Genomic DNA, 27,920 nt, shown 5'->3' on the forward strand with positions numbered 1-27,920 from the left:
CAGAGAAGGGTATGCCTTCCTCCTACAATAGCTGAAGTAAAGGAGGGTTGCGTTGTAGGTCTGATGGTTATGGGGTCAAACCTGGGTGGTGACCCAGGTGGAGTGAAATCAATGTTAGCGTAAGGATGCTGGAATAATTGTCTAAATTATTTTACATTGCAGGACATTGTATGGGGATGTGAATTTAGATGTTACATTAGTAAAAAAAAATTCCCCTTAGGGTTGTGCATCGCGTGCTTGTATTTTGGTTAACAGGGGCTGTCACTTTAAGAACTGGGTGTGGCTGACTGCATGTGTGTTTGTGAGGAATGTAATGTGTGGGAGATGTTGCCTGAGAGTGCAGAGCAGGCCTGTGTGAGCTCCACAAATGTCCAAACTCAATTTGATACATTTATCTTTCGAGAAAGCAAATCTCGCTCTTGAGGGTGTAGCACTCGCTCATATTGGGGTGCGGGATGCCTCAGGATATTGCTAATGTGCTGCAGAGCCTTTTGCCTGAAGGGCATCAATAGGAAGCCTGCTCAGCTCAATAGGGATTAAAAGTCATTGCCCGTTAATTGATATGTGGTGGCCCCTGTACAAGATGACTTTAATGGGTTTCCATTACAGATCCCACATCACAAGCTCACCACCACTGTTGGCACTGCTTGGCAGGCTCACCAGAAAGGCCAAGAACCTCATGGGCCATAGAGACTCAAATGCCTGTTACCTTTAGAGGCGCTGTCCCCAGATTGGGACTGAGATGTGCTGCCAGGGCAGTGTGTATGGGAACCATCCCGTGCTGCTGCTCTGTATAGGAACAGATTCAGTAGGAGGAAATGCACCCCGTTGAGTTAGACTGAGTTTATGGCTGTATGCAAACTAATTGCAACCATGAAAATTAGCTCATTACTTGATTTGCATAAAATATCACACACGGAGCTGCCCAAAATTGGCAGTTCTGTCTGTACCTGATTCTCTTTTATGCTAAAGCCTTTACATTTCCCTAGCTGTGCAGAGGGGCTTTACCGTGGGCATATATTCCATTTGCACTCACTTTGAGGTCCCTTTATACTGCTGGAGCAGGGCAGTATGGCTTCAGTGTTACTAAGGATCAGGAAATCTGAATTTAGGGATATTATCCATAGACGCCTTTTTCCATCTAGGATCCGTTCCTCCCTAACACTTTCCAGGTTATGGGAAATAATTTAACTCTGACAGACATTGGGCCAACTAACCCTGAGGGTCCCTGAAAGAATTAAAAGCTGGGATTTTTCAAAGGAGCATGAAGAAGACATTCAAATTTGGGTACCCAGCTCCCTGAGGTCTTTTTGAAAATCTCAGCCCAAGGAAGGTCTAGTTGTTACATGAACAAAAAATATTCCTTCTTTATGTTGTTGAGAGAGAAATTTACACTTCAGGACTACACAGTGGAATTGGGTCAAGCCAATGTCTGGTTCCTGCCTGTGTTACGTAGAGGGGTAAACAAGAGATACTCTGCAGCCAAATTCTTAAACCTTACGAGCACTGAACCCTTTTGTATCGTGTGTGTCGTCTTCTGCTTTTGAAATAACTGGCTATAATAAACTTTTATTTTTCTTTTCCTTTCTGTTTTTCGTTATTTTTAACATTCAGAGACCTTTGGTAAGTTTTGTTCAATTTAAAAAAAGAAAACAGAAACAAACCTGCTAATGTCCAGATTTGTAACCCTCGTCCTTTAAACTAATTCCTTCTTAACAGCTTTTTCGAGAGGCATGCTGTGCATTTCTTGTACTAACTCCTTCAGTAGGGATATTCTGCCCTCTTAATGAACTTCCGCAGGGGTATTGCAGGCTACAAAAATAACCATCACCATCATAATTAAAATATATCTATATGAGGAAATATAACTAAACACAAACCTCCTAACATTGGCTAGATTTTTTTTGTAACTTAGCAACAGTTGTCCTGGAATTCCCCAATTAGACCGTAGCTTTTACCCTGGAACTGTGGTAATTGTGTTCACACCTGCAGGAGGTCTTGGAGTTTCACATCTAATGGGGTTATTGGCATTGTCTGAATTGAGAACGTATGGGGGGGCATCAGGCATTGAATTTTAAAATGGAAGCCATCTATTGCAGGGCTTTGGGGAAGTTGTGGGGGAAGTGATTAGACAGAAATGTCCCTTCTAGATTGTTCCTGTTCCCTGAGGTGCCAGGACACTGATGGGAATCTGCCAACAACACTCACGTCACGTTTTCCTCCCTACGCCAAGTCCAGGCTTGTTCTCAGACAGGATCAGGCATTAAAATTGCAGCCGGTCCTTCACGCTAGCTTGTTTGTTGAGGGTTTAGAAAACTGCTCACCACCCCCGGGAGATAGCAAGACACACGCTCACACATGGCCTGGTAGGCCGTGGCGGTACGTTTCCTGTGGTTGCCATGGCGACGGACCTCCGCGTCTCCCATTTTCAGGGTTCAGTTTCGCCCCATAGCTTGTTGTCTAGAAAAGACGGAGGGGGAGGGGGTGTCAGAACAGGCCCCACGTGCCCGTGGCAGGGGGATGAGGCTGAGAATGGAACCCTGCCCGGTGGGCAGCGTCTTTGTCTTGCGTCGCTGAAATCCAGCAACCAGCCTGACCTCCTGGGCTGATGCAGGCTCCCAGAGTTGCCTCTTGGTGATCAGATTCCATGCCCTGAGAGGCTGGGGAAGACACCGTGGGTATGGTGGGTATCAGTTGCCCATGCCAGTCTCCGATCTAGTGCCCCACTTGAGCCCTGGCTGCCCCACTATTCCAGAGGCTCACCCCCTGCTTGCATGGCCTCTAGCACCTAGGACTATCTCCAGATTTTACACTGTCCTAGATGAACTGGGAAATTCCCCACCTTGCTGATTTGGGCTAATTTGGGGGCACCTTTATCTACCTTGAGCCTGATTTTTCAGAAGCGCTGAGCACCCACAACCCCAGTTGCAATCGGTGGAAGCTGCATGGGCCTATCACCGTTGAAAAACAGGCTCAAGGTGGGCTTCCTCCAAAATCAGATGCCACTTCTGAAAATTTGAGCTTATACATTTAGCTGCCCCTGCTATGCTGGTGCTCCGTGCAACCGCATGCCCTGCCTAGTCCAGCAGAATCAGCCCTGCACTCGTACACACATTGAGGGACTGTCACACTGCTGTGTAAATAGGATTGCCAACCCTCCAGGGTTGTCCTGGAGTCTCTAGGAATTAAAGGTGAATCTTTAATGAAAGATTACGTCATGTGATGAAACCTCCAGGAATACGTCCGACCAAAACTGGCAGCCCTGTGTTAAGCAGCTATGGACCAGAGTTGCTGTCCCCAAGCAATCTCAGCGGGATGCACTGGGCCACTGGAGAATAGATTTGTTTTTTGCAATCCCCCTCCAATGCTGTCCAGCTGCCACTACATTGAATATGAAGCTAGTTAGATGTGAAACTCCAACAGCGAAAATCTACCATCTGTGTCCCAGAAACCATTCAGAGTATTGCGTTTCCCCCCCCACAGTCACTTCCATTTTGGTCCAGATTTTCATCTTCTGCCTTCAAGGTGCGGGTCCCACCAGAAATCTCCCTTTGCCATTCCCAGATCTGTTTCCCATGCACCTGGCTGAAATTGGGAAGCCAAGAACAGCCTCACGTTGGGAGTGGCCTGCTCTCCGCAAGCACTGGAGCTGCTGTCACCTGTTCCCATGGGCTCCGCTGGGAGCGAATGGTTAACGACAAGCCATAAACTGTGATAATTCAGGAAGGCGATGGGTCCTGCCTTCCGTCCATCCGTGGCCATGATTTCCCGTGCATTTCCTCGCAGTCAGAGCGTGAGCGGCTGTGTCCAGGGCAATCCGATGCACTGTAACAGCCAGGCCCAGCAGGGGGTGATGCAGGGTTCTTCTGGTCTCTGCCACCCCCATCCTTTAGTCTTGCTCCACATTTGCATCACAGATGGTAGATTTTCACCCTGATTTTGAGACAAAAGGGTGTATTAGAGGCTGTTTTTATTTCCACTGAATCTCTCTATAACCCTCTGCTGCTTTCTCTGTCTCTCGCTCTCTTTAAAACCTGCCCGTCCGCTCCTATGTGGAGATAGTCCCAGTAAACACTCCTCCCACCTCTTTCTTTCTCACCCGCGCTCTCTGATCTTTGTCCTGACAGCTAACCAACCTGCTTTATTAACCTTAGCTAGTTCCTAACCCTAACTAGATGCTAACATTCCTCCAGCAAACTTTCTAACCTTTTAACTAGAAGTTGAGTCTAACTAGAATCTAATAGCCTAACAATGTAACACTTCTCTTCCCTTAACCCCTTTGGAAATAATTCAAATAAAGGTTAACTGTAACCAGTGGTACATATTTCTTTTTACCTTCTATCCTGAAAATGGTGCACTGACGTGCAAAGAAAGGAGGATGAGCAGGGCTGAAGGATAAGGAGGAAAGGATGGCCTTATAGTTAAGGCAAAGGATTGGCAAGCAGATGTCCTGCTTTCTGCTCTTGCTTTTGCTTCAAGATTCTCTCTGTGACCTTGACCAAGTCACTTCACCCTCGGTGCCTCTATTTCCCCATTGTAAAGTGGGGATAAACTATGCTCCCAGGGGGGAATGAGAGGCTGATATTTGTCCAGCACTGTGAGATCCTTGGATGGAAGGTGCTGTTGAATGTCAGTATTATTACCACCGAGCAGCTGTTATGCTTCTATATGATATTGGATTGGGGACTTGCCAAGTCTGCCCTGTTTTCAGGATTGGGGTAAAAACATTTCTTGAATGAGTTGTGCAGCAAATCTGAATGCCTGTGGGGAAAAGGACCCTCCGTATTTTCAAAGGAAGGTGGTTTCCAAGCTCTTGTGACCTCAGGAGTGTGACAGGAAATCAGAGGCAGGGGCAGTGATGTCATTGAACAAAAGTGCTGTGGCATCACTTGCCAGCCATGATGTCATTCCCTTTTGCCCGCGAGATGTCACGTGCGTGGGCAGAAAGCTTATGATGGGCACTGCCAGTGGAGGCAGCTGGAGGGGGTTTGGCTGAAGGGAGCCCTGGAGTGTGGGAGATGGCCAACCACAACAAGGCTCTTCCTCCTTTCCCAGAATTCAGGGATTCCCGAGATTTAATTAATCCCCTCTACAGTTTATTAGGGTGGCTTCCAGAGCAGCTGCACCAGGCAATCCCCTTTGCATGTTTCCCAGGTACAAAGACAGCAGCATGCCCTTGTATCGCACCTGCAGCTCTTTCCTAGCATCTGGCTGCATCCAGTAATGTTCTGCAGAGCCAGTCGCTCTCAGGATAACTAGGGACCACAGGCCCCAGGGCGTTATATGAAACCCTGTGCCCCAAATGCATCACTAACATGGGTGTGGAATTGGGAACCAGGTACTCTTGGGATCTAGCCTCAGCTTTGTCGTGTGACTTTGAGCAAGGTTCTGGGTCTCCATTTCCCTGCCTGGGGGAACAGGTTAATAATGCTGATCACACTCCCCATGGGCTGGGAGGATAGAAGCAGGTTTGCCCAGTGCTATGCAAGGGGTACATATTAATACTAGTTTACGTGGACTGAGGGTTCAGAGACTCCCTTTCCTTTGTGACCGATGGAGGGAGTGTTGATTTGGCCAGCCTCCTCCTTTTCAAGTTTAGTGTCATGATTAAGCATCCCACAGTCTGAACCGGAGTGTGCTGCCTGGAGTCCTTTTCCCCCAACCCCCTCCAGTCTGTCCGTGTCATTAAAGATGAAGCCAGGTAGTGTAGGAGTTTTCCTGCCAGGAATGATCTTCCTTGAGCTGGGTCCTTTTCCCACCGGCAGTCCAAGCGTTTTTGGGTTTTTCACTCCTTTCACTTCTTTCCTTTGCTTCCCTTGCAGAAGGTACTCCAATCCGAGGTAAGAGACCCCCCCCTGCTCCACTCACTCAGTCACTCACCCACCTGCTCCTCACCAAACAATTTCTCTCCAACTCAGTTCCTGTTTCATGTGATCTCTGCTCAACCCAAAGTCTCGTTGTTGTTTGTTGTGGTTTCTGCTCCTGCCTCACCTTTGGATATTTATTTCTGTTTGTGTCCGTCTTTATTTTAAATACTGTTCCAACGTCTCTTTCTGTTTGCTGGGTGAACTTGGTGAAACCTTTTATTATTCTAAAACAAGGCTCAGGCACTGTTGTCTGAAATTTATGGTGGAGATTTAAGAGCTAATCTCTCCAGGGCTGTGAAGGACCCAGGTGTATCTCTGGCATTAAGCACTGTCAGAGCTTGGTAACCACTCAGGGGCCTCATCATGATTGGTACTGAGTGCCCTGGAGCCCTTGAGCCCATGCTCAGTCCCAACCCTCTAAAGAGCCTTCTTTCTTTCTCTAACCTCAGGTGCTTCTTGGTAAGTAACTTTCGTACCCAGCCTAGGTCGCTGGGTCTTTCACCTGAAGGGAGTGAGACCCTCTGCTACCATTGGAAGTGAATGGGATTTGGATGCATGACTCCCATTGGCCCCTTTGAACATCCCAGCTGTAACGTCTAGGCTCTTCTCACTCGGGGAGCCTCTGCACGGGCAAAATACAAGCTCAGAATTCTCTACTACCGATAGCAATGGCAGAGGATGCAGGCATGTCTTACCACCATGTCTACACCTGCTCTCAGCAGGTAGTGATCACACACCAACCTGTCTACAATACAGCTTCCCTCATTGCTATCACCGGCAAAGCCGCCCTCGAGGAAAATGAAGTGGTCCTGATTTCCTTAGTGTAGACAAGACCCTGGCGTGCTTTCCCACCTGCAGCCACGTCATTCTGTTCCCGCCCCTGAGTTCGGTTTAAAATCTCCCCTGGCACTCGCCATTCAGACGAGCACTACTGTGAGCTAAATAAAACCTTGGCTGGGATTAGGGAAGCCAACCCCCATAAACCAAAGGTTCACAGAGCCCCCACCTGACACAGCCTCCTCCCAGCTGAAGCTTTCAGACAACGGAGAGTGCTGTGGCTTCAATCCTGTAAGAAATCTGCTCAGCTGGAAGTCTCAGTGGGAAGGTACCGATCTGCTTGAGTTCAGGGGCCATTTGGTTTTCAAGTCACTCTGCTGGATTGAAATGTCCGTGGGTTCTTTTGTTGAGAATTTGGCTTTGTTTATTTTATTTTTTTTTAAATTCTATCCAGTCTGCACTTGGGATCTGCCATCCACAAGAGTAACACACTCACTCCTTCACCCTCTCTCTTTTACTCAGACTAACACCCTCCTGTTTTCACACACAACACTCTTCTCCCCCGCCCCGCAATGAATCTGAATCTGCAGTCAGCAGTGGTACCGTTTGCACCCCTCTCCCTTAGGGTCTGTCAGTACTTTTCTACCAAACTGCAATTTTTCATGCAGTCAAGGAATCTTAAGGGCTCTGATCTCCACCCTTGTCATGTGCACATACATATATATAATATAAGAAACATTTGATATCATGTTGGTTTATTTTATAGGATATATACTTTAACTGGAGTTTGGCAGACCTGATGCTTTCTAGGGTAAAAAACAGAGGTGATTTTCATCTATGTAGTTATGTGCTGCATATTTGTGCAGGTCTCTTTTAAACTAGTTGACGGTGGGAGTGTTTAGTCTGGACTTGGCTATATTTTCATCAACTGAAATAGTGTACAGGTATAGAAGAAGCCCTGATTCTCATTGGGCTGGTCAGGCGTACTGGCCATTCAGATTGGATAGAAACCCACGTGCAGTTTAGAAAATTGCAGTTTGTTTTTTACGCTGTTTTCCCTTTAGCACATGCACTGGTGGATAACACACTTTTCAAGCATTCTCTCTGCTCCTGTGAGTGTGGTGTTTATGCACACAACAAATCCAGCGGTGACAGGGATGGCTCAGGGGGCTGGTAGTGGGTTACAGAGCCTTTCCCCTCAAAGGCTGGTTCCATTCCAACCCACATAAATCAGTAGATCACTAGATCAGTAGCGACAGGAAGTCGTTGCCACCAATGGCTGTTCGGTGGCCCGTGCGAGTTGAGTTGTTGGTATTCGTTCCTAGAGGAAAATGTCCACATTGCAGAAGCCACCCGAGTTGGTGTTTTTTGCTGTTCTTCTCCGCTCAGAAGGCAAGACCTGTATGCTGAGCTGTCCTGTCCCTGTTAGAAGTGAACCCCCAGGTCAGGGTTGACGCAGACCGGTAGGACAGCATGGGGCAGCTCGTACGGCTTCTACCCACATTGTAGATCAGGATTGTAGGGGTTGGGTTGGGCGACTAGTCCCGCAGTGGCAATGATCATTCTGATCCAGGTTTGCTGTCAACAATGCCCAAGGAGAGAAGTTCTAGCATGGGAGCAAAAAGCCCCACACCCCGGGCCACCGTTCAGATCTGCGTTGACTCTGGGGGAAAACGGCGGGGGAGGGCGTTGGTGCCAGGCATGCTCTTAAAAAAAAAAAAAATAATAATAACAACAATTTCTTTGCTGCCGTCTTCTTCTCTCCTGCCAGGTGGTCTGCAGATTGAGAGCAGTGAAGAGACTGATCAGGGGAAGTATGAATGTGTGGCCAGCAACAGCGCCGGGGTGCGCTACTCTTCACCCGCTAACCTTTACGTGAGAGGTAGGGAGCGCCTCGGCTCAGAACGCTGGCAAATCACGGGCTCCCTCTGCCCCTGCTGTTTGATTTGTTTCCTTCACGGAGCCAGGGGGAGGTCTTGCAGTTGAAACAGATCACCATGGGGGTGGAAAAGAGGATCCGAGGGCACCTCTGGGAATGAGTGGTGGAGTCCCTTCTCCATTGCTGCCTGGATCCCTCTGGAGAGGGTACCTGACTCAAAGGAAGGGACAGCTGGAGTGTGGCACCCTTAAGCATCACCTCAGTCCCCCCCCAGGGGCCACCTCCTGCCCCTGGAATGTTTTTTCTGCTGCAGACTGAGCAGGGGCACAGAGCCTGTTGGCCCTCGTGGGGATCATTATTTATCATACCTGTTGCAGCGGCCCCCGAAAGGTGCAGCCCTGTCCTGGACCGCACGCAGCAGCAATATAGAGGCCTGACCCCCATTGTGAGGTCAGGGGGTCCCATCTCGCGGAGGGGAGCTCACGGTCTCTGCCGCAGAGAGGCTGTGGCCACTTGTGGGGTTACCACCTTTCCCATGGAAGTTGCAGGAATTGGTAAGGTCTGCTCAGCTGGTGTGAGCTTTAGAGGAGGTGGGGCATGTTCAGCTCCCTCGGGTGAGCCCACCCACCCGAGTCTCATCAAAATGGAGCATCGGGATGGGGGACAATCGGGTGTCTGAAGCAGCAGGCGAATCTCACCTTGCCTGGTGAGGGCCGGGGAGGGGTGACTGCTCTTGCAGGGCAGTGGAAGGGGATTTCAGCTAGCCCAGTCCCTCTAGGGGCATTGCTCTTCGGCTGACCTGGCGTGGAGTGGTGTGGGCTGGCATACTCTGAAGCTTTCCCAACATGGGACTGAGACCGCACTGGACTGCAGGTTCTCGCTCCTCGCTCATGTTCCAGCAGGCTTTTCCTTCCCGAACTCCCTGACCACAGGTCTTTCTAGCCCTGGTTCCCTCTGGAGACGCCACGGGTCTGGGTATACGTGCATGGTGAGAAGCAGGCTACACTAGCACACTCCTGGGATAACCAGTCGGAAGTCCCCTTACCCACACAGCTGGTGGGGGGACAGATGAAATAGGGATATTGAATTCCTCCTCTGCTTTTTAGCACTTGCTGGCTCAGTGACCCCCTGCATTTTCTTTGTCGTTCACCTTTTTTAAGTTCTCGGACGGGTCATATTTTCCTACAGACTAATATTTTTCCACAGCAAAACCCTCTGATTACGAGAGAGCAAGGGCCAGCCCCTCTCACTGTAAAACCGCCATTCAAAGAACGTTGCATCCCAGCCAGCCGTTGCCATGTCCATCCCATTTGGCCAAGGAAGCGTTCCCCTCACCCGCATTGACGCTGCAGTTAGACGTAGGCCCATGCTCTTGTGTGCACGCCTCTCTCTGTGTCTCATGCTCACTGAATCACATGCACATGGAGAGAAGGCTTTTAATTATTTAAAAGCTACGTTTTTAAAGAGCCTTTTGTGACCAGCTGGAAAATCGCTTCTGAAATTTGCCTTGTCATTTGGGCTCTGAAAATCCACGGGTGGGAACATCATAAATCCAGGATCTGACACCACACAAGGGCTAAATGAATTGCAAGCAGCTTTTAGCTGGAATGGGCTTTTAAAAAAATGTGTTGGGGGCTTTTTTTTTTTTTTTTAATGTTGTTTTTAAATCTCCCTGGCCTTTCTGGTCAGTTGAAAATTGGCCAAAGGTTCTCGTTGCCCAGAGCTTCTTGTCTTAGCCCCTGGATGAGTCCCAGCTCCAGGTGGATGGCCCTCTATACCAACTTAGCCTGCGTGTGCACCTGAAACCTCTGTGATCCAGCGTTAGCTGCTGGCTGAGAAGATGTAGAGAATACCATGGAGGCTAGCCCGTGCTGTGTTTGGGGTGCTTTTCATGCTAATTCCTTGTTTCTTGTGTGTCAATTTCGCTGAAAGGTAACCGAAGTTCTGAAATGCAGTCATTTGGGGAGGAAGTGAAGGGGGAAGTTCTCACACACATTTTTTCTTCCGTTTTTGTTTTTAAAGAGTCTTGAACATGCTTGTGTTTCCAATTGACTTGTTTCTCCCATAACATGCTTGTCTCTATAGAATACCTGGGATAGGTGTTGTAAGTTTTAACCTTGCAAGCAAATGTCTTTTCTTTTCTTCTTTTTATTTATTTATTTGTTTTTAAAGTAAATCTTATTTTGGAGTTAGCGCGAGCGCAGCTGGGTGTGGGGGGGAGGTGGGTCGGGAGCCGAGGTTTTCAATTAGGGGATCTTCTTTGCTCCAGGTCCACTCTGCCTGGAATAATCTCTATCCCCTCTCCTTCTGTAAAACATCAGACGAGCTTGTGAAGGTGAGAATTCCCTACTGGGGCTCTGCCCCTCTGTTGGGTGCTAATTCTGAATTTGGATTGTTCCCACCCTGACCTCGTCACAGAGCTTGGATGCTCTTAAACACAAGCACGGGAGGGGGGAAAGGAAGGAAGGAAAGGAGAAAATAAAAAGGGTCGTTACTATCTTCTTTCTTTTTTTTTTTCTTTTTTTTTTTTTTTTTTTTTTGGTTAAAAGAGAAAAGAAAACAAATCAATTTGCAGCTGACAGCCTTGAGAAGGCCTTTTTTTACTCTCTCTGTGTTTCCCCTATTTTTCTCTTCTCCTCATGTCATTGTGTTCCGCATCAAACCCCCTTAACATCCCTCAGAGCTACGAGAAGGTTGGTGTGGTTTTTTTCTTTTTTACTTTCTTTACCCACATTTTTACATTCTTAAGAAAAAAAAAAAATAACGAAATAAAAAATAAATAAATAAAAAAGAGAAAAAGCAAGAAATCTTTAAGATGAGCGAGACCCGCCCGTTCCCGGGTCTCGCAGAGATGAGTTGAGTTGCATTGTGGGCCTCTCTATGCATCCTTTGGTAATGTTGCTGAGTTCTTGCACTTTTTTGTCGTCATGGTTACCTTGCCGTTTGGACATTGGGCCTGATGCATGATAGGAGAATGTAACGATCTTCTTTGCATGCCACTCTTTTAAATTAATTATTACTATTATTTTTCCTATATATTATATATATATATAATTTATTTTTAAATTCTGATTTATTTGAAGTGGATTTATTCTTTTCTTATTGTTTCCTTTTGGGTTTTTTGCTTTCTCTTGGTTTCTTCTTTCGGTTTGGATTGGTTATGCTGTGCTGTAGTTTATTCCAAACGCATTGTGAGAAGCCAGTGTTCCTGCCCCCAATGATAACTGAACCCCCCCCCAGACCCTCGAAATAGAAAGGAGTCACACAGCTCTAACACCTGTCCGTGGAAGTGCTGCTATTCAGGACAAGCCTTGTTTCGGGGAGGGAGAGAGACTGGGGGTTGGAAATCCTGGGTGCTTTTAACAAGGGATCAGACCATTACCCCAATTCACCAGCAAACCTTGGAATAGTATCTGGGGTGTGTGGCACTTGACACGTCCTGTACCCAAACTAAGACCTGCTCCCTGCTCCAAGGAGTCGGCCCTCACATACGCGGAGCAGCCAGTCTGCTTGCAGGCCAGGATGGGGAGAGATGAGGAGCTCTCTCTTGTTCTACTGAATGCAACCCAGTGATCCCCACCCTCCTGCCTCCTTTGACACACACATGCACGCACAGGCCCCAGTTACCAGGCACTGGATCTTCTCATCACCAGCCTACAGCAAGTCTGCTCTAAAAAGAGGCCACTTGTCAAGATCCCTGCTGTTCCAAAACCCACTGTGCACCTTCTACCTGCGGCCAGCTGGAGGCTGGCCGGGTCTCGGGCCTATACCTCTTTCCATACCCCCCCCGCTCACACACACACACACTCCCAACCCCGGCTTGTTTAACCAGCTGCTGCCTGGGCACAGATGCACGTCAGCAAAGCCAACTCCAGAAACCCTCCTTTCTGAAGGGATGTGGGTAGAGATGAAAGCACAGCTCAGGAGAAGCTGCCTTGATGCTTCTGGCAGCTGAATCCTTGTGGTGAATTTTGTTTGGCTTCGGGGATTCTCTCCCGCACGCCCCTTTTAGTCCCATCCACTCCCACATTGTCTCTTCCTCTCTCACACATGCTCTCACACTCCGCGGGAGTGACTCCCCAGGCAGGAGCGGGCCGGTGGATTTTTACACGGCACTAATCAACTTCTGGTTTTGCCTTTGGAAAATGGACTGTCCTTCCCTCCCCGGTGTGTAGCTTTTACCCCCTGCCAACCAGGCCTCCTTACGCAACACAGGACCAGACAGGTGGCTTTCCCAGCGTACAGGTATTAAAGCTGTGTGATTTTTGAGAAATCCAGTGCAGTATTGACACAGTATCTCTGTCTCCCTCTTTCTCTCTCTCTTTCTTTCTCACTGTCTGTCTTTCTCTTTCTCTTAAGATGCTGAGATTTCAGTGCTTGGACCCTCAGTGCTGGTATTTCCCCCTCCCCTCCAAATCTCCCCCTTTCCCCTGGTTGTAAGGTACAAGGGTACCACTCAGAAATGCTGCATTATTGACAGTGTCTTTCGGACGTGGCCAATAGTGGCTCTTCTGACTCCATCTCCAACAAGACAAAAAACCCTCTATAAAAACATCTATTTAAAAACAGCAGAGTGGGTAGAGTCTGAAATGAGATTTCCCCAGGACCAATGGTCCCAGTTACAATTGCCACTGATTCCAGGACTTGCCTTCATGAATAGGAGTTTGAGTTTAAAGATTCAGGTAGACTAAAAAGGGATTTATACACTTCTTTTGAAAAAGGTTTTGGTCTTAATAAACATTTCGAATGTGTCCGAATTGCCCTGACAAGGGTAGAATCGCCCCTCTGCTCTTCAGTGCAGTGGATTCTGTAGATGCGTGGTGATCTGGGAAGCTCCTAGGTTTAAATCCAGGGTTTTTTAAAGTTGCAATAATAAGTATAAAATAAAACTAAACAAGACGCAGTGGAATGGCACACAACAAGTCAGTCGAGATCGGATGCTTATTAAATGAGATGCTGTCGCTCAAACGGAAGTTCTGGATGTGGGGCAGAGAGCAGGAGGGTCTTTCGCGTGTGCTGCGCAGGAGGTCAGGCTAGATGAACCCAGGAAAAGTCCGTAGTGGTTGAAAGGAGCTGCCCTCGCTGGGCTCATGTGGATAAAGCAGAATTCCCTTCTGGTGGGGATTCCTTTAGGGACCTAGAGAAGCAGTGGTCCAGAAGGGCCTGATATCACTGAAGAATATTTGGATATTCTGTGACTTAGGGCCGGACTGTCAAAGGCATTTAGGCACCTAAAGATGTAGCTATAGGACCCTGTTGGGGTTTACAAACAGATCTAAGAAGATTAGGTGCCTAACTCCCATTGGGTTTGATACCCTGAATACCTTTGTAAATCTGAGCCTTAGGGTATGTCTACACTGCAGTTAGACATCCACGGCTGGCCCATGCCAGCTGATTCGGGCTCACGAGCTCGGGCTGTGGGGTTGTTTTAATTGCAACGTGGACGTTCGGGCTTGGGGCTGCAGCCTGAGCCCTGGGACCCTCCCACCTCGCAGGGCCCTAGAGCCGGGGTTCCAGCCCAAGCCCGAACATCTACATCACAATTAAACAGCTCCTTAGCCCGAGCCCATGAGCCCGAATCAGCTGGCACGGGCCAGCCGTGGATGTCTAATTGCAGTGTAGACATTCCCTTTGTGACTATATAAGGACTTGATCCAAAGCCCACTGAAGTCAGTGGGGATCTCTCCATTGATGTTGGTGGGCTTTGCATCATCCCTACATAATGTGAAATTGGGATGTTAGTGTGGGTGGCCAGCTTTATTTAAAGATTAGTACTTCTCCCCCTTTTCTAGCTAGCAGGGGACCCATTGCTCTGGAGGATCTCTCAGGGCAGGACGGTTCAGAAGGGTTTCAGCAAGCTCAGGCAAGGCAGGAAAGCAGCAGCCTCCTTGCCGATTTTTTGAATCTTGCCCGTACAGGCTGAGGCGCTCGCTCCACTTTGGGGGCCAATGCCGGGATCAAATCTCTGCGTGTTCGACGGTCACGTCACTGAGCTGAACCAAAGGGGCCCAAACGTTGCCCAGCAGAGGTGCAACGTTGGCGGTTTACCAGGAGCCTAGCCAATTCTTACAGTGCAGCCATCCTCTTCTTGAAGATGGAGGCTAGAGGCCCCAGAATGTAGTCGGCCATCTCAATTCGAGTGTCCTACTGCTTGGTTCAGGAAGGAGCATAACACACCAGGACTTGAAGTCTCTCTAGGCCCTCTCCCATGTTAATGGGGAGGGAAACCTGCCCAGTGCACCTCAGAACTCAGTGGGCTATGCTTTAGCAACCTCTAAGCATGCAGGGTTGCTGCTGCTAGACTTCCTTGCCTTAGGAGAAGTGAATTGGTTGGGTTTAAGCATCTCCCAAAATGTGCATGGGACGTGGCATCTGGTGCTTTATCAAGTATTTCAGAAATACAACAGTTGTGTTTCTGTAGGTGTGATCCCATCCCTCTCTTTGCCAGCCCAGAAGGGTTAAGATAATCCAGTATGTGTTTAAATAGCTGCACCATCTCTGTCTCAGGCATTCGTATAGCAGATCACTCTTACCCGTACTGCATCTGTGCCTTTTCCATTGTAGTCTGTCCTTTGCAGTCCAGTTCTTGCTGAGAATGTTCCAAATATTCTTCAGGGTTCTAGGAAAAATGCGACTTGGTATGGGTTCCCAGGTGAAAACAGGCGGCAGTAAATAGCTAATAGGAGAATACATTAAAATCAATTCAAATATATCTCAGTGTGGGTTGGAGACGTGTTTTTGGAGCTGAGTTGGGCCATCTAGCGTTCCAGTGAATTCAGCAAGTATAATTTAAACAAATGCATTAAAAATATGTATAATTTCAAAAATAATCTCATGTAGGCACCTGACTCTGTTTGAAATCAATGGGAGTTAAGCACCTAAATACCTTTGAAGATCTGAGTCTCAGCCCCCTACCCTAGAGAGCGGGGCAAGTTTGGGTCACTTAGGACTGTTACTCCAGAACAGTCTGTTGCTCCAAATGCCCCTCAAGAGGCATGTGGAATGGTGTCCTGTTGCTAAATCCGTGCACTTCCAATGCCTGGCAGAGGCTAGAGAGAAGGAATTGCAGGACCATTCTAGAACACAGAGAATAGCAGGGGAGTGTCATTCTGTTGCAGGATGCTCACAGCTTCTAAAACCCTGGGACAGGGTGTGTGTGTGTGTGTGTGAGGGAGTCTTAAAACCAATCCAGAATAGTGTTAATATATTTTAGAATGCAGCTAAGATTGGGGGATGTAATGCCACTCTTGATCCCTGCCACCTCATTCTCGATCCCCTGTAAGTCCATTTTCCAGAATGCTGTTAACATGTTCTGGAATTCAGGGTGGGGGAGTGACTGTAATACATTTCAGAGCACCACCGCTACCCGAAAGTGTCATCATAGAAAGTCACTCCAAGCAAGGGGGGGACGCCCTGTACAAGTTTGGGGTGTCCTTCGCTCTGAAATTCGAGAGTTTTTTAAATCTATGTATACACAAAGCAAACAAACAACTTTGCTGTGTTTCTGCAGAAGGATTTCTCACCAGGAAAAGCAACTGGAAACAAAAAATATATATATGTGTATCTATAAAGGTCACTTTGCAGGAACACTGTGCTGTACTGATCTCGAAATCTCTGCCTGCCTGTGTCTCTTACACCGTTTGCATTGCTGTTCTCTTTGTTTTAGGGGAAAAAAATTAGATTACACCTTGTCAAATTTAAAAAAAAAATGCCTGTGTCTAATATTACAGCAGCTACAATGGAGCTGCTTGGAAATCAATTGGGTGTAGATTATTTTGTATTCACTCATGCAACAGCAAAAAAACAAATTTTTTAAAGACCAGAGATGTTCAGCCAGCCTGTCGCTCAACTGATGTGTTTACATGGCAAAATAATCACCATGATTGGGAAGGGACTGAGGGCAAAATTTCCTCCTGACCAAATCCAGATTTTGGTCTGATTTTTATCTTTATAGGATTAATGAAATTAGGAAGGAGCTGGGCAGGAGGAGGAAAAACTTTTCGTCCTCTGGAGGGACGGAGGTGGGAAATCTGAACAGCATCTTGCCCCAGTGGAACTGCAATTGGAATGGGAGATGAGGGAGTGGGGCGGAAGAGGGAGAGGCGGCTGTCTGGAGAACGGAGGGGGCAGAGAGAAGGCTTCCTTTTGGGAGGGGAGGACAGGTGTAATCTAAACTTCACTAATAATGTAGAGGCTGCACATTATTTTGGCACCCTTTCCCCTACTCCCCCCGTCCTCATTTTGGAGTAAGACGGAATGACTCCTGTCTCACCAAAATGGCCGATAATGTCCGCCTTCTCACCTCATTCGGAGCAGCAGCTTGCTGAGTGTCAAAACGTTAACACCATTTGGTTTTGTTTGGTGCTTTCAACCAGTCACTTCACTTTTATTCCTCCCGTCTTAATTTTCTCTTTCTTTTATTTATTTATTTTCCTTCTTTTTTGAGTTGGTTTAATGTGAATCGGGGTTTGAAGTGACGGGTTCTTGTCTAGCATCCCCTCCCTTTCCCCCATCCCAGTATCTTTTTTTTTTTCCTGAGCTAATCCGGAAGGGGGTTAGAAAGTGGAGTCAGTGGGTTTCGTCGGCACAAACTGATTGATCAGTCCTCAGATTTCTCTCACCAGCCGCGTCCTGGGAACACCTTTTAAGGACGGATCCTGGTGTTGCAAAACCCAAACCTGGATCTTCCAGTGTCTCTTCCAATCAGGTCTGTAAATCGGCCCCTTAGAACATCGGTGTGTCTCTCGTCACATGGATCTTCTGGCTACCTTTCTAACTGGGGAGAAAAAAACAACCCTTGGCAATGTTAATGAGTATTGTCTTGTTGGTCATGACTAATTGAAAATGCCACTCGCAGAACACAACCTGTGTTAACTTCCCTGCATTAGGAGGAAGCAGCAGTAAAACGAATGGGCTTCACCTGGCCCATTGGAAGATAAAAACCACAGCCCTTCTTTAATCTGTTCGGTTGCTAATGAATTGGATGTTGAACGGAGTTTGACTCAGGGCACAGATACACAGCCAACCTAATATCACGAGTCTTACTCTGTGTCACGTTGCGTATAGTGAGCCTCTTAAGAATGTGTGTTGAAGTAATTGTCTAGAACCGCAAGCCTCTAGCATTTAGTTCTTAAAACCGTGTCTGTTGATGATGAGCAGTATCGCTACTTAAAAAGCGCTTCCAAGAGTCTGGTGGCCACTGAAAAAGTGTGTGTGTGTGTGTGTGTGTGTGTGCGAGAGAGAGCGCGAGAGAATGAGTGACTGACACTGTACAACAGATCTGGGCTTCTAGAAAATTGGGGAGAAGACGACATCCAATCCAAATGTCCCCAGAGCACAGGGAGGGTTGGATCAGGCCCATTGCTGCATAAAACTGGCAAAAGTTTGAGGGTCCGGTGCGAAGGGGGAAGGGGGAAACGAGAGGCATGTGGTGGTTGTCGTTTGCTATTGTATTATTTGTATTATGTAGCACCAAGGAGCTCCAGTTATGGGTCAGGACCCCGTTGTACTGGATGCTGTACAAACATGGGACAAAGAGACCGCCCCTGCCCTGAAGAACTTACAATCGAAGGACAGCAGTTACAAATCCCAACATAGCTGTTTCCGTTTTTCCCATCTCCCCAACCCCCAAATTCTGCTTTTTATCCTGATGCTGCGCATGGGGAGAGGCTGTCAAAGAAACCTGGAGAGCCACCCAGAAATGGGTCATGGTTAGGGTCATGCTTCGCAGCGGTTAAAGGGAAATGAAGACGGAGTCTAGTAGCTATAGCAGATAGTTCCTTCTCTGTTATTGTTCACAGCTGGAACGGTTTTAAGGCGGAGGTTGTGCTCAGCAAGGTGGCTGTGGGGAGTGCCTATGACGAGGCTGCATTCGTTTTCTGTCTGGATCGCCTACCAGCTTGGTTGCGGGAGGAGGAGAGATGACATGCATCATCCCCCGTACAGCCCCTTCCCAAGCCTGGGGACATGGGGTAACTAGATAGTGCTGAAGAGTCAGCAGATACCCAGCCTCAAAACCCATGGGAAAGGGTAGCAGTCTGGCCCTGTAGCCGCACTTTGGGCGTCAGGGTCCTCCACACTGGATCTTGCCCCCGGGTGACAGGTCCAGAACCCTGTCTCCTCTCCTTTCCGGTGAGTTTCAGTCTGGCGAAGTAAGGGATGGTAGCTCCATGCCCTTAACACCTCCCTCTCTGACCGAGCCCATTTCTAAAATCGGTCTGCCTGGCTCTAGGTGTCAAACAGGACAGAGCCCCAGGGAGTGATGGTTATTTTGCCATAGCTGCCCTTTAGCGCTATTGGAGCTGCCACCTGAACTGCGTGGTGACTTGTGTTGCCAGCGGGATTCCACGGGGTGTCAGGGCTGCATGGAGTGAGATTTGGTCCGCGCTCTCTGCCCACTGGCAGATCACTTACAAAGTGACTGACACCCCCACTCCTTCCACTGCCACCAGCACAAACCATTCCTGTGGTAGAACGCAGTGAGAATTTGTAGAGGACATTCAGTGGCGTCTAATGGCGAAAACAAAGACAGGGAGTCAGGACTCCTGGGTTCTGTTGTGGGCGCTGCCGATGACTCGTTGACCTTGGGCACATCACTTCCCTGCTTTAGTGTCCCCATCCGTACCAGGGGGATAATAAATAACACGAACGTCTGAAAAGCTCAGTGAGATCCTGGGATTAAAAATACTATAGCAGGGCAAAGCCGTTGTTGTATTTTTGTGCTGGCAATTATTTGCCCCAGTGTGAGAATCTCGGAGGCAGCTCAGCTCTGGGAAAGAAGGGAGGTAGGGGTTACAAGAAGTCTATTGCAACCCTAAATGAATTGTTTCCAGAAGCAGAACCCCCACTATCCCTCTGCTCTTCTTGGGGTTTCCTCCCAGTCCTTCCAGTTGTCTCCAATAACAGCGTCAGGGGCTCCCCTGGTTGCATTTTGCATTTGATTTTGCTTGTCCGGCTGCTGCTTATGAAACCCAGCCTGGGTGTGAGCAGCCAGAGCTCTCTGCTCAGTTTCTAACAGCTGCTTAAACCTCCTTGCCCCAAGCCTCTGACCAAGACACTGACCCAGAGCATCTCAGCTTGTGAAATCTCATATCAACAGTCAAATAGGAGCGGTACAGTTATTAAAATAAATAGCAGCAGTGATGGCGTTTAGTCTGGCTCACTTGCTACCCAGCCCCTACTGGACCTCCAGCGAAGGACCCTCTGGGTGTTTCCTGTTACAGTGAGTGCTGTTGTCACTGCCCTGAGCCCTGCCTTGCCTGCATTCGTGTGCTCTCTGTATGTCTCCTGCACTAATGCAGGTGTGTGTGTGTGTGTGTGTGGTGTGTGTGGTGTGTGGTGTGTGGTGTGTGGTGTGTGGTGTGTGGTGTGTGGTGTGTGGTGTGTGGTGTGTGTGTGTGTGTGTGTGAAGCTTCTTTAAACCAGGATACTGCCCACAGAGATGCTGCACCTTACCAACGCTTTCTGTCCTTGCATTGCTGTGTGGCCAACCATATTCCAAATTCTCACCCTTCCCGGGATCTCGGTCTGGCATCAAGACCTGCCGTTTGCTTCCCACTTGGTATATGTGCTAACTGCCATTAAAGCAGCCGAGAGGTAATGCTGCACTGAGGGCCTGAAAAACGGAGCGCCTCAGCGTCAGTGTGGGGTGTTGCAAATCGGCACATCGGCTGGGCAGCCCTCAGCTTGTGTTTTGTGAGTGGCCCCCGTCCCCCATCCTCCACCCCCACCAGACACGCACAGGCAACGCTGGTTTGTTCCCTTCAGACTCCGATTCTCAGCACTCCGCCCCCATTGAACGATGCTTTTCAGTTCCGAAATTCTGATTTCTTCTTCCTTTCTTTTTTTCTTTCTTTTTTTTTTTTAAATTAACCTCAGTTTGAATTTAACTGTCTTGTTCTGTTTCCATGACAACTCGGTGTTTGCATCCCACCCGCCGTTGTTTGTTGCTGTCAATGCTGTTTGCTGACTGGATCTTGTCCGTCAGTGTGTGTCTCCCCATTTCTCCTCAACCTCCCCGACCCCATCTCCCCCAGGAAGTGACATATCAGCCCCTCTTTGGAAGATTCATTCCCACCCCCACCTCCCCGATCTGTCTGCATGTGACCCCCACTTGTTTCTTTTTTAAGTACTCTCCATCTTGTCTCAGATGTGACTGGCGCAGTCTTCGTGTGGCTCCATTTTCTGAAATGCCACCAGCTCCAGGGAAGCAGCCAGGACTCTCTGCTCTTGCCAAGGCCGAGCGACCCAGTCAGACTGGATCCCAGTGGAAGGAAGGATGGGAGCAGCAGCTGGGACACCTCCAGCCCTTCTTGCTAGGGCTAAGACCTTCCCTGCGTGGGGGGCCTCCTGCCCATTTGCCCCAGCCAGTGCCAATGGCCAAGTGTGTTTAAACCCTGTCACTCAGCCATTGCTGATGTCTAGGCGCTTCTCCTCAGCCAGGCCCCAGGGGAGGAGATGCCTCCCCACTCTCCTGAACCAGTAGGTCCTGCCAAACCCTCCCCAGCCAGGACCAGGATGTAAGTGTGGTTACATCCCCCAACTCAGACATCTTCCTTTCCCAAGCCAATGGCAGCCTCTATGTGAGGCTATACATCCTCCCAGCCCTGTTCCTCTCCCCAGCTCAGGTCAAGGTGGGGATGCTTTCATGCCCCTGTCCCTTGGGATCTCCCTGCTGCTGAGTCTCCAGGCTCTTCATTGCCTGAAATCCTTGACTCGCCTCGTCTTCCCCCCACGCCCTGCCCCATGGGTGCTGCTGCCCTCTCTGGCTGACTGCACAGAAGCGGGTCTGGTAGCCAAGTGGGGAGCGCTCCCCTTGAGATGGAGACATCTGGGGGAGAAGGCAGAGGCTAATTTTTCCATCGAGCTTCCAGCCTGTGGGTAGCAGGGAGAGGGATACTGTCATTAGTCGACTGATAGGCCTCCGGTGGAGGTGCCCCTTCCAGAGAACCTGGTTGGTGCTATTATAACAACGCTCTGTGGTTCTTCCCCTCCAAATGATCTGGGCTGTGACACCTTGTGAGCGGCTCACGCAGCTGCCAAGCGGCTCAAATGCTTCTCCTTTCTCCAGGCAAAGAAGATGATCAGGAGCAGGGGTTAGATGGGCAGGCAGCAGGGGCTGGATGGGTGAAGCTAAGGCAGATATGGAGAGGGCTGTGACCAGGTGCCCCCAGCTCCCGTGCCGGAGAGTACGGCATTGCCAGCCCCTCTGCAGGCTGGGCGTTAAAACTTGAATAATGGAGGTTTCAGTTCACTGGCAGTTCCTAAAAATGGGAGGAGGGGAGGGAGGGGAGAATTGTTTTGAATCGAACAAAACATTTTGTGGGAGCAGTAGTTGGATGTTTTGTGTCGATGAGGAGCATTTTTTAATATGTTTTTTTAATTTTTTTTAAAATAAAATGGAAGGAAATATCAGAACCAAAAGACATTTTGAACCCAAAATGTTAAGCAACTGAACTTTTATAGGGATTTATTTTTTGCGGGGGGGCGGAGTTTCAGCTGTAAAATTTCACCTGCTGCTAATTAAAACTCCATCCGTCCCCCACAGCAGGGTCAGGCCTTGTTTCTCCAACTGTTCCACTCTGTGGGAGAGAACCCCCTCTCAGGGGCTGTCTCCTCTCCCTGCAGTGCACTGCCCCACCCCTCCTCCCCCGTCTTCATTCCCAGAATACTGCAGGCCACTATTTGAGAACCATGGGTTAAGGAGCAACCTGAAGCTGGGTTGGTGCCGTAAGCTAGAGGCTGATCCAGAACACCAGGTCTAAGGAGATCTGAAGCCACCATGACCCAGTGGGGAGAGCTGCTGGGCCTGATTCTCCTTGGCACCAGTTTTGTATGGGTGCAGCTCCCAATGACTTTAGTGGAGTTGCTCTGGATTTACCGTGGTGTAGGAGTGAGGAGAATCGGGGCTCATCACAACCACTGGTGTCCTTATTGGCTGAGTACATGCAGGAATTATACGGGTATCTCTGAAGCCTGCAGGGGCCCATCCTCACATGGATCTTTCCCCTGTTGCTACGATTATACCTGCAGCCTCCACAACCTTTGTCCCTTTGCCCTCACTCCTGGGATGGGATGTTTCCCCGTTCAGCTCTCTCCCCACAGGGACTACATCTTTCTAGGTCACCTGCTGTCTGCCCATGATCCCTCTCTTCCTCTTGGACTCTGGGGGGTGTTACCCCACTGCCCCCATCGTACACAGACTCAATGGAATAAATAGTAGGGGGGTCATCCAGAGACAGATGGGGGGATCCTACTCCCCTAGGGACAGCCCTTGGGCAGGGAAGGTTTCCATGCCCCTTGGGCAGCCGGGTGCAGAGTTAGTCTCTGGGTTGGGTTTTAATGACTAAACTTCTCTCTGGTCCCCTTCTCCTGCTTTGACGTGTGAGGAAACCACTCAGCGGGTCCCTCCGTCCATCCGTCCCAGTCACTTCAGAAAATGGAGCCACGGAAACCGCGCCCTCTCCTTTGCGTCCATGTTCTTCCTGTGTAAGGTCTGGAAGCTGCATCCACTTCTCTGCTAAGGAGATGCACAGAACATGTCACTGTTTTCTCAACGTTAAAGTTTCATTACCTTGTTTTTCTTATTATTATTAATTCTATTCTATTTATTATTCTGCCAGGGCTGAGATGTGACAATGTGAGCCACCACATTGGGTCACATCAGCTAGAAAAAGTATGCAGCATTAAAGTCGGTTTCCCCCTCCCCTTCCCCGTCTCTCTCTCTCTCTCTCTCTCCACTCTCCTCTTCTTCCTTCTCTCTTTCTGTCTCTTTCTTTCTTCAGTATCCATGTGGGCATTTGCTAGTGGCCCATAAGTTATACTCCTCTGCATTTTCTTCTCTCTCTGTCTCTGTCTCTCTCTTTTTTTTTAACCTATTTTGCATGATGTTTGTGACTCTGAGAGCTGCATCTATCGATGGAACCGTGTCAGATCTTAAAGAGGCTTCGTTAGGGTTTCTATACCCGAAAACCACAAAAATTTCATTAGAGTTTCTCATCTTTCCCACTTTCTCACGTTCCAGGTGCGGGGGGGGCTCCTTCCTCCTGGACGGTTCTCTCACACACACAAACACACCCTAAATTCTAGCCTGCTCTGGGAGTTCCCCCTGTCTTTTTACCTCTCAGGTGGCTTCTCTGGACTTTGGGGCAGGAGACCTCTTTCTCCTACTTGATTTCTCCTTGGATTCTCCCCCCCTCTCAGGGTCTCAACAAGCTGAAGGCCTTTCCAACAAGAGCAGAGCCCTGAGAGGAAGCCTTCCTCACCCTCTCCCCACCCGAGCTCCTCCCCCTCTTCCTCCATTCCCCTTGACACTGGCCAGAAATGAGAGCTCGCTGGTGTGAGATTGGTCCTTTCCACGGGGCATGAATCTGCTACTCTGGAGAGGACCAGTTCACAACATGGCGGTGGGCTTGTTCCAGTTTTCCATGGGAGAAGGAGGTGGAGCAGGCGAATTAGATCCCATTATCAAAGGGGAGGTGGCAGGGGCTCTGGGGGAGCGGGGTGGGAAGCTGGGGCCCGAGCGGCTGTGGAGGAGATTGTTCGACGCGTGCAATGCCGGCACTTGTCAAGTAAAGATGAGAAATTGCTAATAAATTTTTGTGTATTTATCTGTGCTGTGATGGGTCTAATCTTGATCAATGGAACCCTGTTGCTATGAAATATCGCTTTATGTCTATATTCTATATCTTGTTTGTGAAGTAAAATTTATTTGAAGTTTAATTTTTTTGGTTTTGGTTTTTTGAATTTTATTTTATTTTATTTTTTTAAATAAAGGAAAAAAAAAGATGAGCCCCGTTTATATTTAAATTATCTTCTGCTCTTTTTTTCTTTCTCCCCTTTTCTTTCTTTTTTCTTTTTTTTTTTTTTTTTTTTGTGTCACCTCTGTGCGTCTCGTCCGCAGTTCGCCGGGTGGCACCTCGCTTCTCCATCCTGCCCGTCAGCCATGAGATCATGCCCGGGGGTAACGTCAACATCACCTGCGTGGCAGTGGGTTCGCCCATGCCGTATGTCAAGTGGATGCAGGGGGCAGAAGACCTGACGCCTGAGGATGACATGCCGGTGGGCCGCAACGTCTTGGAGCTCACTGACGTCAAGGACTCGGCCAACTACACCTGCGTGGCCATGTCTAGCCTGGGGGTGATAGAGGCTGTGGCTCAGATCACAGTGAAATGTAAGAGAATGAGCATGCGGGGGCGTGACCATGCATGTGAGCGTGCACACGTGTGAGCGACCATGCAGGTGCATGGCCATGTGTATGAGCATGCACATCTATGCGAGCGTGAGCAACCATGCGGGTGAGCATGCACGAATGAGTGTGTGGTTGCAGGATCATGCAGATGAGCATGTGGGTTCGTGGTCATGCTTGTGATCGTGTGGCTGTGTGTGGAAGTGTGCAGATGCATGCGAGCATGTAGTTGTATGAGCACGTGAACGTATGGGGTCATGCTCATGCATGTAGGCACATGGTCGTGTGTGTGCGAGATCAGGGATGAGCATGGTTGTGTGAGCATATGGGTACATGACTACATGCGATCATGTGGGTGTAAGTGCACACGAGTATGGACAAATACACGTGTGCGTGCATGAGCTTGCAAAGGCATTGGTGTGCATGTATGTGTGTGCAGATGTTTTTGAGTGTGCACATGAGGATGGCATGCTAGTGCGTGAGTTCTCATTGTGTCCGTGGTACAAAAAAATCCCCAACTGATTGGAAGCCACCAGCTTCCATCACTGGCTTGGGGCCTTTCCTGGCTTTAGCAGCTGTTATTTATCAGGGGAACCGAGATTCAAACCTGTATGTTTGTTTTCATCCTGGGTCACAAGGCTGGCCTATGTGTGGGGAGCCTTGAGCGGTCGGGGACTGGGGCTTGCCTCCCACTCTTGTTTGAGGGTTCAGAACCTGCCCATCTCTGGCATGCAGTTCCTTGCACCACAGCCTCATCTTGGTGTCTTACGGAAGCCTTCCCTGTTGCCTCACCACGTGGGAAACCCAGCTTGAAACTTGTGATTCCCAAGAGGAGCACAGATGTATGGCTTGAAGACTTCCCTCCTCAGCTGAGGAGCATGAGCAGCAGATCCCCTTGGCTGGGAGAAGTGCAGAGTTGATGTCTGCTCTGAGCACTGACCCTGTCTATAAGGGAATTTGGGGAGAAGGGAAAGGGATGCCTTCATAAGGACATGAGAGAGGGGAGTAAATGGAAGCTAGATCCCCCTTGGTCAGAGCATGTGGGAAAGGGAGCTCTGGCAACAGCGGGGAACAGGGACCCCTTGGAATCATTGCACAAAACTCCACCGGAGTTGTTTGCGCAGGGAGCAGGTTGCGATGCTGGCAAAAGGATGCCCGGGGCTGGATTGAAACACTCCTTTGCTTTTCTGTTTTTCTTTTTCCTGGTCTAGATCATGCGTTTGGGTAAACCCCAGGTGCAGAGCATGTACTTGGGAGTTCTTGAGTATGTGCTTAGGGGGAGCCCAGATCTAGAGTGCAGACTCGGGGGAGAAGGTGGGTCTAGAGAGCACATTTGGAGGGGCATGGGGGTGGGGAACCAAAGCAAACTTATTCATTTGTAGCTTTCTAGACCAAGGAGAACTGCGTAGTTCTAGAGAAAGCTGTCCAGTAACTGCATACTGTAGGCACAGAGAGAGCCAGAGATGCCCAGGGCTAGGGACAGCTAGTGATATTTAAGGAGATATTTTTCCATATTCTAAAGGAGTTGGGTGTGAAACCAGCTTTCCTCAGCACATTGGGATGTTCAGTTGAAGTCTGTGTTAACGATTCCAGATGTTTTGTTGAATGCTTCCTTTTGACGGAGCAGTTTAAGAAGGGTAATAAAGAGCGTAACTAGGTTCATAATATTTCAGCAGCATTTTACTGAACAGCCGCGCTGTGATCTGTACCGCGCTGCCAGTTCTCAGAGCCCTAACTTGCCAATTAGACACCGTTTTAACAGACGGTTCTAAAGTGTTTATTCTTCCCCATCCTCAGCGCTGCCCAAGGCTCCCGGGACGCCCGTGGTAACAGAAACCACGGCAACCAGCATCACCATCACCTGGGACTCGGGGAACCCTGACCCTGTGTCTTACTACGTCATCGAGTACAAGTCCAAGAGTCAGGATGGCCCTTACCAGATCAAAGAGGACATCACTACCACGCGTTACAGCATCGGAGGACTCAGCCCCAACTCGGAGTATGAGATCTGGGTGTCTGCCGTCAACACCATCGGGCAGGGGCCTCCCAGCGAGTCCGTGGTGACCCGCACCGGGGAGCAGGCGCCAGCTAGTGCTCCTCGCAGCGTCCAGGGGCGGATGCTGAGCGGCACCACCATGATCATCCAGTGGGAGGAACCGGTGGAGCCCAACGGGCAGATCCGCGGCTACAGGGTGTATTACACCATGGAGCCGGACCAGCCGGTGAGCAACTGGCAGAAACACAATGTAGACGACAGCCTCCTGACCACAGTGGGCAGCCTCTTGGAGGATGAAACCTACACCGTCCGGGTCCTGGCCTTCACTTCCGTGGGAGATGGGCCTCTCTCTGACCCCATCCAGGTCAAAACACAGCAAGGAGGTGAGTTCTGGGCCCACGTGGACACGGACAGACTGAGCTGCCGCAGGCGGCTTCTGTAGGGAGAGACGGTTAGCTGGCTCACAGCGCAATGATAACACTGGCCCAGGGCTCTCTCCAGAGCACCTCCTCTTTACTGATCATCTTTATAGAATCATAGAAGGTCAGGGTTGGAAGGGACCTCAGGAGGTCATCTAGTCCAACCCCCTGCTCAAAGCAGGACCAGTCCCCAACTAAATCATCCCAGCCAGGGCTTTGTCAAGCCGGGTCTTAAAAACCTCTAAGGATGGAGATTCCACCACCTCCCTAGGGAACCCATTCCAGTGCTTCACCGCCCTCCTAGTGAAATAGTTTTTCCTAATATCCAACCTAGACCTCCCCCACTGCAACTTGAGACCATTGCTCCTTGTTCTGTCATCTACCACCTCTTAGAACAGCCGAGCTCCATCCTCTTTGGAACCCCCCTTCAGGTAGTTGAAGGCTGCTATCAAATCCCCCCTCACTCTTCTCTTCTGCAGACTAAATAAGCCCAGTTACTTCAGTCTCTCCTCATAAGTCATGTGCCCCAGCCCCCTAATCATATTCATTGCCCTCCGCTGGACTTTCTCCAATTTTTCCACATCCTTTCTGTAGTGGGGGGGCCCAAAACTGGATGCAATACTCCAGGTTTGGCCTCACCCATGCTGAATAGAGGGGAATAATCACTTCCCTCAATCTGCTGGCAATGCCCCTACTAATGCAGCCCAATATGCCATTAGCCTTCTTGGCAACAAGGGCACACTGCTGACTCATATCCAGCTTCTCGTCCACTGTAATCCCCAGGTCCTTTTCTGCA

The 27,920-nt window shown here is 49.2% G+C and overlaps 1 protein-coding gene across 8 annotated transcripts in view; it reads left to right on the top strand.

Moving 5' to 3' along the window:
• PTPRS (protein tyrosine phosphatase receptor type S) overlaps positions 1-27,920 on the top strand; it is a 249,092-nt gene that overhangs the window by 159,494 nt on the left and 61,678 nt on the right. For all 8 annotated transcript variants that reach the window (XM_026654904.2, XM_026654903.2, XM_026654906.2 and 5 more), the window contains exons 6-8: positions 8,416-8,526; positions 24,425-24,694; positions 26,507-27,088. In XM_026654904.2, the coding sequence (XP_026510689.1) occupies positions 8,416-8,526; positions 24,425-24,694; positions 26,507-27,088 (963 nt within the window). The remainder of the gene's footprint in view (positions 1-8,415; positions 8,527-24,424; positions 24,695-26,506; positions 27,089-27,920) is intronic.

This window comes from Terrapene carolina, unplaced genomic scaffold (assembly GCF_002925995.2).
Source record: "Terrapene carolina triunguis isolate 2854851 unplaced genomic scaffold, T_m_triunguis-2.0 Scaffold194, whole genome shotgun sequence".
In the NCBI taxonomy this organism is placed as follows: domain Eukaryota; kingdom Metazoa; phylum Chordata; order Testudines; family Emydidae; genus Terrapene; species Terrapene triunguis.